The 12,221-nt window shown below is 44.3% G+C and overlaps 1 protein-coding gene across 1 annotated transcript; it reads right to left on the minus strand.

The window, feature by feature from the left end:
* Nucleotides 1–1,416: 1,416 nt before the first annotated feature.
* On the minus strand, nt 1,417–10,264 carry LOC132808219 (gastrula zinc finger protein XlCGF67.1-like). The gene is made up of 2 exons (XM_060822049.1): nt 10,249–10,264; nt 1,417–2,366 (listed from the first exon to the last, which is right to left on the minus strand). Exons 1-2 carry the CDS (start codon nt 10,262–10,264, stop codon nt 1,906–1,908), a joined length of 477 nt encoding a protein of 158 aa, XP_060678032.1. The 3' UTR covers nt 1,417–1,905.
* Nucleotides 10,265–12,221: the final 1,957 nt, after the last annotated feature.

The following is a 12,221-nucleotide window of genomic DNA, read 5'->3' on the forward strand; positions in this document are numbered from 1 at the left end:
CAGTGATTTTTCAATCACCTGGGACTTTCCCTGACTCCAGTGATTTTTGAAAGATTACAACCAACACCTCTGATAATTCTTCAGCCACATCCCGCAGAACGCGAGAATGTAGCCATCAGAACCAGGAGATTTCTCAATCTTTAGACCTTTTAGCTTTTCTAGCACTTTCTCTTTTGTAATGGCTACCATACTCTGCTCTGTCCTTCACTCACCTTAATTGTTAGTATGTTACTCATGTCTTCCACTGTGAAGAATGACACAAAGTATTTATTAAGTTCTTCAGCTATTTCCTTATCGCGCAGCACTATCCTTCCTGCATCAATTTGGAGCAGCCCAATCTCTACTTTTGCCTCGTTTGTTTCTTAATGTATTTCAAAAAAACAGCTTACCTCCTCTCCTTCCTTATTTCTCTCTTTGTTACCTTCTGTTTGTTTTTGTAGTCTTCCCAAGCATCTGATTTCCTAGTGCTCTTGGCCACATTGTAGGTTCTCTCTTTTTCATTGATACATTTCCTGACTTCCTTTGTCAGCCACGGCTATCTTCTTCAACCCCCTCCCCCCAATAATTTTTTTTTTGGATGAACCTCTGCACTGTGTCCTCAATTACACCCAGAAATTCCTGCCATTGTTACTCTACTGCCTTCCCCACTAGGCTCTGCTTCCAATAAATTTTTGGCTGTTCTGCTCCCATTGCCCTTGTAATTACCTTTTAACTGTAATACCATTACATCCAATTTCACCTTCTCTTTTTCAAACTGCACACTGAACTCTACCATATCATAATTACTGCCTCCTAAGTGTTCCTTTGCTTTAAGATTTTTTTTATAAAGTCTGGTCATTACATAGCACTAAGAATTGAAATATGCTCAGTTAGGCCACAGTTGAGGACAGTGTGTAAGAGGCAAATGGCCTATTCCTAGTCTTGTGAAATTGGTTCTAGCTCTGGAGAAATAGAACCATTGAGTTGTAGAGCACAAAAACAACCGTTCCGTATGTGCTGACCAGATAGCCTAAATTAATCTAATCCCATTTGCCAGCACTTTGTCCATATCCCTCTAAAACTTCCTATTCATATACCTATCCAGATGTCTTTTAATTGTTGTATTTGTACCAGCCTCCACTATGTTCTCTGGCAGCTCATTAAGTTCACACACCAACCTATACATGATAAAGTTGCCCCTTGGGACCCTTTTAAATCTTTTCCCTCTCACCCAAAACTAATGGCCTCTTGTACTGGATTCCCCTGCCCCAGGGAAAAAAAAATATTTTTGTCCTATCCATGCCTGTCGTGATCTTTTAAACCTCCATAAGGTCATCCCTCAGCCTCCAATGCTCCAGGTTAAACAGCCCCAGCCCATACAGCCTTTCCCTGTAGCACAAACCCTCCAACCCTAGCTAAAAATCACACAACACCAGGTTATAGTCCAACAGGTTTAATTGGAAGCACACTAGCTTTTGGAGCGATGCTCCTTCATCAGGTGATAGTAGATTGATCGTAACACAGAATTTATAGCAAAAATTTACAGTGTAATGTAACTGAAATTATAACTCTAGCAACATTCTTGTAAGTAATTTCTGAACTCTTACGTTTCACAACATCCTTCCTGATTAGTCAGTAATAGGCTGTGAACAATATTTTGTTCGGGTCGTAAGAGAGGGCTTTTCTTGATGTGAATTAACTTTCAAACTTATGGTTCTAATCCTTGCAACCCTTTTAAATTTTTCCCCTCTCACCCTAAACTTGTGCCCTCTAGTTTGGGATTCCCCCTCCCCCTCGGAAGAGAAAAGCAAATGGAATGAGATGTGCAACCACAGGGAAAAGAAATTGTGGCTCCCGCCATTTTTACCCCAAATTGGCAATTGGACACAAGATCTGTCAGTAACAACTAGCGCCGACCACAATTGGTCAGGTGGAGTAAGGTGCGCTCTGATTGGAGGGGGCCCAGATGACGCGCGTCAATGAAAGAGGAGACGGAAAGAAGAAGAAAAACAAAGATGGTGGCTTCTCCCCTTTGTGGAACTGCTGGTGTTTCTGAAGTGTGATGGCCTGGGTAAAGCACTTCCTGCACTCAGGACAACTAAAGGGCCTCTCCCCGGTGTGGGACCGCTGGTGTCTCAGCTGGGCAAAGACCTGGGTAAAGCACTTCCCGCATTCACAGCAGCTGAAGGGCCTCTCCCCCGTGTGGACCCGCTGGTGGGTCTGCAGGGTGGAGGAATTGCTGAAGCCTTTACCGCAATCTGGGCAGCTGAAGGGCCACTCCCCCATGTGGACCCGCCGGTGGATCAGCAGGTGGGAGGAATCACTGAAGGCCTTCCCGCACTTGGGGCAGGAGAGTGGCCTCCCCCTCCTTGTGGATTCGGTGGTGCCTCAGCAGGGCACTGGGGGCAGCTGAAAGGTCTCTCCCCTGTGTGGACCCGCCAGTGGGTCAGCAGGACAGATGCCTGGGTAAAGCCTTTCCTGCACTCGTGGCAGCTGAAGGGCCTCTCACCGGTGTGACTGCGCCGATGAGTCTCCAGAGGAAACGGGGCACAGGAGCCTTTCCCACAGTTGCCACACTTCCATGGTTTCTTCACGGAGCGGGATTCCTCGGGTTTCTCTATGGCCAAAACTTCAGCTGCACACAAATGTGGGTACAGCCCCACCCTGCCGTGAATTCCTCTTTCCAGGCCGTATAACTGTTTCAGGCTCCACACTCACTGTGTTGCAACGTAGGGTCTCTCATCCAGTCCCACGGATTCTGAAAATGTACTTGAGCAGGAAGCAAATGCTCTGCTCCTCTCACAGAATCACACTCAAAATTCGTTGCAGTCCCGATGTCCCAGTGTCACTGTCAGACATTGATGTGAAAGTGAGGATTGCAGATGCTGGAGAGTCAAGAATTCAAAAGTGTGACGCTGGAAAAGCACTGTAGGTCAGGCAGCATCCGAGGAACAGAAGTCAATGGTTCAGGCATAAGGCCTTCATCTGTCGATTTTGAAATTTCCGTCTTCAGATCTTCAAATACTCTGTAAAAAGAGATTACAAAAGTCATTACACTCAGTGCAGGATAACAATTCTGAACAAGCAATTCCACTTTCTGCGGAATATACTTTTCTTTTGTTATTCCACAAAATTGAAAGCACCATCCCACTCTCTCTCCCCCTCTGTTCTCACTCCGCTCTAATTCTCCTCAAGGTGCTGATTCAGGATCTTACAGATGCAACCAATAGAGTCATAGAGATGTACAGCATAGAAACAGACCAAACCCACGGAAAAGACTTTGTCTATTTATCTTATACATGCCCCTCATAAATTTGTAAACCTCTATAAGGTTACCCCTCAGGCTCCAACACTCCAGGGAAAACAGCTCCAGTCTGTTCAACCTCTCCCTATAGCTCAAATCCTCCAACCCTGGCAACATCCTTGTAAATTGTTTCTGAACCCTTTCAAGTTTCACAACATCTTTTCATTGAAAGGAGACCAGAACTGCACGCCATATTTCAACAGTGGCCTAACTGATGTTCTGTACAGCCACAACATGACCTCCCAAGAGTTCAAAATTAACATGAAAAAAGTCTTCGATAAGCATTTGGTACTTAAAGTTTGACAAGGCACTCATGAAATGCATCCAACAATCTTGAAGGGATGATAAATGATGGCTTCCACAATTTCTATCAGACTTCCATGGACTTGGAGGTGGTACCAGAAGACTGGAGAACTGCAAACATTGCAGCCTGGTTTCAGAAAGGTTGCAAGCTAATCTCAGCAATTATAGAGTCATAGAGATGTACAGCATGGAAACAAACCCTTCGGTCCAACCCGTCCATGCCGACCAGATATCCCAACTCAATCTAGTCCCACCTGCCAGTTTAAATATGGTGGAGAAGCTTCCAGTAATATTTATTCTGGTCAAAATTAGTAGTCACATGGAGAAAGGTGGATTGATTAGGAAGAGTCTGCCGCAATCCTCTAGCCTTGACATTATTCTGAATGGCATGCTTTTGAGGCGATTAAAGCACCAAAGTGTGACTTCAGATTACTCGGCTACATTGGTGTCTCGGTTTTGCTATCCTATCTTTCCCATAAAGGCTGACACCGACTGTGAGCAGGAGTCTGCTGGGCACCAACTTCATTAATGAAAAGGGAAAGAGCTATTGATTCAGCACCTCAGTAAATCTTGAAACAGTCTTATCTCCTGTGCACATGTTGGGATACATGCAAGGAGATGTTTATATTTTGCTTCTGTACTTAGAATTCATAAATTGAAGCCAATGTACATTTTAAAAATATTCAAGATTAAAAGTACAGAGGAGATCAACATTATACAACAATCCAACAACCCCGTCCCAAGACAACATGTACCTGACCCTCACAAAGCTGGCGGCTGGTTGCCCGGGCAACCCGAGAGCTCCTTCGCCGGTGAAGTAAACACTGGGCCTGTGGGGCTTTTATTCGCGGCCTCAGGCCTCCCCCTAGGAGTTTATAAACTCCCCAGTCTCCCTCCTCCCGCGGTTCCCAATCCTACCCTGTCTCACTGTCTCCTCTCCCCGGGGGCAGGAGCCAGGTCTTGGCGCTCGGACCTGGCGACCTCCCCGGGATGTTTCTGAAACCTGGTCCTGTTCTGAAGAAGGATCCCCGGACCCAAAACACGTCCTCACATTTCTCTCAACACGAGCTGCCGGACCTGCTCAGCTTTTCCAGCGGTTTCTGTTCTTGTTCCTTCAGCCGCCGGCGCCATTCCTCTCCCACACTCAGTAACACTGTCTTTGTCCGGCCGCGGGACCTACACTGCACATGCGCCAACACGCAGCGGGCGTGGTCCAGACAACGTCATCAACAACTGAGAGGGCGTGGTTGGGGAGCCATCCAACCAATAGGGGACAATGGAGGTTGGTTTTCCCCGCCCCCAGCCTCCTGAAAGGTGGGTTACTTTTTAATTTTCAGCCTGTTCAGGAATGTTACTCCAGGCCTTTGGAAAGCTGAAACATCAGGAAACTTCCAGACACAAACAAAGGGATTTTAAAAAATGAATAGAAATAGGTAAGGTAAATTACGAAAGAAGCCTAGTATAAAATATCAAAAGCTTCTATTGGTATGCCAAAGGGAACAGAGTCGCTAAAGTAAATGTTGGTTCCTTGGAAGATGAACCAGGTGAGTTAATAAGGGGAACATTGAAATGGCAGAGCTGCTAAATCAATACTTTCCCTCAGTTTTCACGTTGGAGGACAGCAGTACCGTTCGTATTGGAACGAGCAAGTCAAAGGCTCGAACTTAAAACAATCAACGTCGATAGGTACACTATTAGGATTGAGGGCAAACAAATCCCCTGGGCCTGATGGCCTACCTCCTAGGATACTAAAGGAAGTGACGGCGGAGATTGTGAATTCATTAGTTACAATATTCCAAAATTCCCTGGACATGAGAAAGATTCATTGAGTTTATTTAATACAGAGATAGGTAGGTTCTTGATTGTCAAGGTGATCAAAGGACATGGGGAGAAAGCGGGAGAATGGAGTTAGAAACGTTTCAGCCATGATTGAATGGCTTAGTTTCTGCTCCTATATCTTAGGATATTATGGTTCCAGTGGATTGGAAAAATGCTAATGTAATGCCTGTATTCAGAAAGGGAGACAGGCAATATGTGAAAAGTTGCAGACCAGTTAGTTTAACATCTGTTGTTGGGAAGGTGTTAGCGTCAATTATCAAGGAAGCAATATCAGGACGTTTGAAAAGTCAAAACTCTATCCATCAGAGTCAGCGTGGTTTTATGATGGGCAAATCAGATTTGACTAAGTTCTTCATAGATGTAACAAGTGGATAATAGGGATCATGTAGATGTAATATATCTGGCTTTTCAGAAGGCATTTGCTAAAGTGCCACTCAAAGCATTAATTCGCAAGGTTAGATCATGTGGGACATGGGGTGATTTATCAGCTTGGATAGGTGACTGGCTGATGGGCAGAAGACAGAGAGTCTGAATTGATGACTTTTTTTCTGGATGGCAAGATGTAACTAGTGAGGTGCACAGGGTTGGGTCCTTGGACCCCAGCTATTTACAATCTACATTAGTGACATGGATACAGGGATAAAAGGCTCATTTGCCAAATTTGTGGATGACACATAAATAGACAGGATGGTAAGTTGCAATGAGGAAATACAAACCTTTCAAATGGATCTAGATAGGTTAGGAGAGCGGGTCAAAATGTGGCATATGGAGTTTAAGGTGGATAAGTGTGAGGTCATGCATTTTGGTCAAAAAAAACAGCAAAGCAACCTATTATCTAATAGAGGGTTTGGGATGATCTGGTGCAGAGGGATCTGGGTATCCTCATTAATGAGTCACAGAAAACTAGCATGCAGGTACAGTAGATAAGAAAGAAAGTGAATGCAGCATTTGCTTTTATTGCTAAAGAAATAGAACATAAAGGGAAGGAAGTGTTGCTGCAACCAAACATAGCATTGCTGAAACTGCACCTGGAGGATTGTGCCCAGTTTTAAACTCATTTCCCCTTATATGGTTATGGTAGGGGATTTAACTTTCCAACAGGACTGCCCTAGGTTTAAGGGTTTAGATGGAGACGAATTTGTTAAGCGTGTTCAATAAAGATTTCTGATTTAGTATGTGGATATACCTATGGAGAAGGTGCAAAACTTGACCTACTCTTGGGAAATAAGGCAGGACAGCTGACTGAGGTGTCAGTGGGGGTGCACTTTGGGGCCAGCGACCATAATTACATTAATTTTAAAATAGTGATGGAAAAGGATAGACCAGATCTAAAAGTTGAAATTCTAAATTGGCGAATGTCTCGTTTTAACGTAATAGGCAAGAACTTTCCAAAGCTGTTTGGTGGCAGATGTTTGCAGGTAAAGAGACGGCTGGAAAATGGGAAGCCTTCAGAAATGAGATAAAGAGAGTCCAGAGACAGTATATTCCTGTTAGGGTGAAAGGAATGTCTGGTAGGTGTAGGGAATGTTGGATGACTGGAGAAATTGAGTATTTGGTGAAGAAAAAGAAGGAAGCATATGTCAGGGATAGACAGGATACATTGTGTGAATCCTTAGAAGAGTATAAAGGTAGTATGAGTATACTTAAAAGGGAAGTCAGGAGGACAAAAACTGGATATGAGATAACTTTGACAAATAGGGTTAAGGAGAACCCAAAGGGTTTTTACAAATACATTAAGGACAAAAGGGCCACTAGGGAGAGAATAGGGCACACCAAAGATGAGCAAGGCTGTCAATGTGTGGAACTACAGGAGATGGGGAGATACAAAGCGAGTATTTTGCATCAATGTTTACTCTGAAGAAGGACATGAAAAATATAAAATGTAGGGAAATAGATTATAACATCTTGAAAAATGTCCATATTACAGAGGAAGTGGTGCTGGATATCTTGAAACATGAAGATGGATAAATCTCCAGGACCTGATCAGATGTACCCGAGAACTCTGTGGGAGGCTACGGGAAGTGATTGTTGGGCCCCTTGCTAAAATATTTGTATCATTGATAGTCACAGGAGAGGTGTTGGAAAACTGGAGGTTGGTTAACGTTGGTACCACTATTTAAGAACGTTGATAAGGAAAAGCCAGGGAACCTGACATCGGTGGTGGGCAGGTTGTTGGAGTGAAACCTGAGAGACAGGATTTACACATATTTGGAAAGGCAAGGACTGATTCGGGATAGGCGGCATGGCTTTGTGCATGGGAAATCATGTCTCACAAACTTGATTGAGTGCTTTGAAGAAGTAACAAAGAAGATTGATGAGGGCAGCAATGGACGTGATCTATATGGACTTCAGTAAGGTGTTTGACAAGGTTCCCCGAGGGAGACATGTTAGCAAGGTTAGATCTTATGGAATACAGAGAGAACTAGACATTTGGATACAGAACTGGCTCAAAGTTAGAAGAAGGTGGTGGAGGTTTATTTTTTAAACTGGAGGCTTATGACCAGTGGAGTGCCACAACGATCGGTGCTAGGTCCACTACTTTTTGTATTTTTTATGCAAATGACTTGGATGTGAACATAGGATGTGTAGTTAGTAGGTTTGCTGATGACACCAAAATTGGAGGTGCAGTGAACAATGAGGAAGGTTACCTCAGATTACAATGGGATCTTGATCAGATGTACCAATGGGCTGAGGAGTGGCAGATGGAGTTTAATTTTGATGAATGCGAGGTGCTGCATTTTGGAAAAACAACTCAGAGCAGCACATCTACACTTAATGGTAAGGTTCGAGGGAGTGTTGTTGAACAAAAGAGACCTTGGAGTGCAGGTTCACAGCTCTTTGAAAGTGGAGTTGCAGGTAGATAAGATAGTGAAGAAGGTGTTTGATATACTTTTTTTTATTGGTCAGAGTATTGAGTATAGGATTTGAGAGGTCATGTTGTGGCTGTACAGGAGAATGTTTCGGCCACTTGTGGAAGAAGTGTACAATTCTGGCATCCTTCCTCTTGGAATGATGTTGTGAAACTTGAAAGGGTTCAGAAAAGATTTACAAAGATGTTGCCAGGGTTGGAGGATTTGAGCTACAGAGAGAGGTTGACTAGGCTGGGGCTGTTCTCCCTGGAGTGGAGGTGGCTGAGAGGTGACCTGAGGGGTTTATAAAATCATGAAAATCACGGATAGGGCGAATAGCCAAGGTATGTTCCCCCAAGGTGGAGGAGTCCAAAACTAGAAGGTATAAGTTTAAGATGAGAGGGGGAAAGATTTAAAAAGGAACTAAGGGGCAACGTTTTCACGCAGAAGGTAGAGCGTGTATGGAATGAGCAGCCAGAGGTAGTGGTGGAGGTGGGTACAATTACAACATTTAAAAGGTGTCTAGATGAATAGTTCGGATTTAGAGGAATAAGGAGCAAATGCTGGAACTTGGGACTGGGCCAGATTGGAACATCTGGCCGGCATGGATGAATTGAACTGAAGTGTCTGTTTCTGTGTGGTGTGACTCTAGAAGGCTATAACTGCTATGACCGAAACTAGACCTTTTTACTGATAATCTTCCTGCTGGATTTTTTTAGTGTACCTAGTTTCAGTCGATTTCTGGTGGGTAAAATTGGCATACGTCCTGTATCCTGGAAATTCTGAAATATAAAAATAAATAATTCTCCCTGTGAATGGTACAATCCACACGCCGTGATGTGAATGGTACAATCCTCCCCTTTCCTTTTGCCCCTCCACCTTCGAATGATGCAATCGTCCCCCTCTGAATGGTATAATCCTTTACTCCCCCACAGCCATTAAGGGTACAATTCTCCCAAGTCTCAATGGTACGATCCTTTCCACACCACCCCGAATGAATGGTACAATTCTCCCCCTGAGCTGGGATTCCCCAATCCCTTTCTGTTTCACGTTTCCGAAGCCTTTCCCATTTTGAAAACAGTCTCTGTTTCTGGTCTTCCCACCAAAGTGCATAACCTCAGACTTTACCACATTGTATTCCATCTGCCTCTTCTCTGACCATTCTCCTGGCCTGTCCCAGCACTCTCAGCATGGACCCCTTTGGAACTCCAAAGACCCGTTTATGCCAACTCTCTACCTTCTGCCAGTCAGTCAATCCTCGATCCGTGCCAGTACCTTGCTCCTACACCAGGGACTCTTACCTTACTTAGCAACCTCCCGCACAGCACCTTGTCAAAGGCCTTCTGGAAATCCAAATCGCTCACGTCCACTGTCTCTCCCTTTGTCTAACTTACTCATTACCTGCTTAAAGAATCCTAATAGATTTGTCAGACATGACCTCCTCTTGTCAAAGCCATGCAGACTCGGTCCTGTTTTACCATGCACCTCTACATACTTCTCACTCTCACCCTTCATAAAACCTGTTAAATTTACCCATTTTTACCATAAATGCATTGTTCTGCTCTTAAAAATGAATTCAAGTTTAAAGATTTCATATTATGTATGTACACTGCCTTTGCCCCTCGTAATATTTTATCCTTCTGAAAAAGACCTTCTAAAAAGATTAGCACAAGTTATGAAACGGACTGTGTGACTGCATCAAGTAAAGGAATTAGTAAGAATGAGAAATGAGCAGCTAAATATCTAAACCCACCCATGCAATGGTCAAGAAGGCACAACAACGCCTTTTCTTCCTCAAGATGCTTAAGAAATTCGGCATGTCCATAATGACACTCACCAACATTTACAGATGCACCACAGAAAGTATTGAATCTGGGTGCATCACGCCTTGCTACGGCAACTGCTCTGCCCAGGACCAGAAGAAACTACAGAAGGTTGTGTGCACAGCACAATCCATCACGGAAGCCAACCTACCATCCATGAAATCCATCTACACTTCTCGTTGTCGTGGAAAGGCTGCCAACCTCAAAGACCCCTCCCATCCCAGGAATGATCTCCTGCACCATCTTCTGTCGGGCAGAAGATACAGAAGCTTGAACACACGCACCAACAGGTTCAAGAATAGCTTCTTCCCTGCCATTATTAGACTGCTGAATGGAGCTCTTCAATTTGAAATCTAATGTTGACCTTGCTTCTGTGCACCTACTGTGCAGCTGTAACCCTGTACGCCTCACTCTGTCTAAGCGCAGTATGACCTGCATGTCCTCGTTTGCTCGGATCTGACTGTACTGCTGATAAAACAAAACTTTTGACTCCACTTAGGTACATAGCACAGTACCGGCCCTTTATCCTAGTCTAAAATCAGACTGACCTACATACCACTTATTGTACTAACTTTCATGTACCTATCCAAGAGTCGATTAAATGTCCCTAATGTATCTGACTCTACTACCACTGTTGACAGTGCATTTCACATAGCCACCACTATCTGAGTAAGAACCTATTCTGACATCTCCCCGAAACCTTCCTCCAATTACCTTAAAATTATGCCGAGAGTGTGGGGTGCTGGAAAAACCATATCAGGTCAGGCAGCAGCCATGGAGCAGACGAATTGACGTTTTGGCATCAGCCCTTCATCAGGAACGAAGTTTGTGGGCGGGGGTGCTGAGAGATAAATGGGAAGTGGGTGGGGTTGGGGGAGAAGGTAGCTGAGAATGCCATAGGTACATGAAGGTGTGTGTATATGTGAGATGGTGGTGGGGGGGAGGAGGGGGGCAAAATGATAGTTCGGAGGGGGTTATGGTGCAGATAGATAGGAAAAATGATGGACATGTCAGAAGGGCAGTGCAGAGTTGGAGGCTTGGGACTGGGATAAAGTGGGGGAGGTGAGGAAACTGTTGAAATCCACAATTTATCCTGTGTGGTTGCAGGGTCGCAAGGCAGAATATGAGGCGTTCCTCCTCCAGGCATCGGGTAGTAACGGTTTGGCGATGGATAGGTTGGAGAAGTGGGTGGAGCTGATAGATTGAAAAGTTGATGGACAGGTCAGGACGGTGGTGCTGAGTTGAAGGCATGGGACTTGGATAAAGTTGGGGTGGGGGGTGGAAAATGATGTCTAGTATATGCAGTCCTCATTTTCTCCTCCTCAAAATTATAGACATTTGTAAGGGGCATGGATAGGGTGAACGTCCAAGGTCTTTCCCCAGGTAGGGGAGTCCAGCACTGAAGGGGCATAGGTTGAAGGTGAGTGGGGAAAGGGACCTGAGGGGCAATATTTTCACGCAGGGGGTGGTGCGTGTATGGAATGTACTGCCAGCAGAAGTGGTGGAGACTGGTACAATTACAACATTTAAAAGGCATCTGGAAGGGGATATGAATAGGAAGGGTACAGATGAACATAGGCCAAATGCAGGCAAATGGGTCACTAGATTCATTTAAGATATGGACTGAGGGGTTTGTTTCCGGCTCTACAACTCTAGGACTCTACGTCTACTTAGTCGAAACCAATTTCACAAAATGAGGAATAGGTCATTCACCCCTTCCAACCTGTCCTGAGCTGTGGCCTTACTGCACATATTCCAGTGCAAGTTTCAGAAAGATTTCAGCAGCTCTTTTTAAAAATTGAAATGCGTTGAGACTTCAATAATGTTTCGGAATATATAATCTTAGCTATTCTCAAATTTTAAAGATGAGTTACTAGTGAACACAGTGCAAACTGCCCAGTGCTGCCAGTAACCTTTACAATGTTGATGAAACGATGCAGTACTGGTACTCCTTAAAAATTTACAAGTTCTAATGATATGAGCAAATCATTCACTGCTCCATCTGCTACACGACATTAGAAACTTAGTGCAGGAGGCTGGAAGAAATGAGCAGCTTTAAATCAAAGACCATCTGGAGCTCAAAGCTTTCAATGAGAGTCTGAGCCTGACAGTAAGTTCAGGTAA

Source organism: Hemiscyllium ocellatum, assembly GCF_020745735.1.
Source record: "Hemiscyllium ocellatum isolate sHemOce1 chromosome 27 unlocalized genomic scaffold, sHemOce1.pat.X.cur. SUPER_27_unloc_37, whole genome shotgun sequence".
NCBI lineage: Eukaryota > Metazoa > Chordata > Chondrichthyes > Orectolobiformes > Hemiscylliidae > Hemiscyllium > Hemiscyllium ocellatum.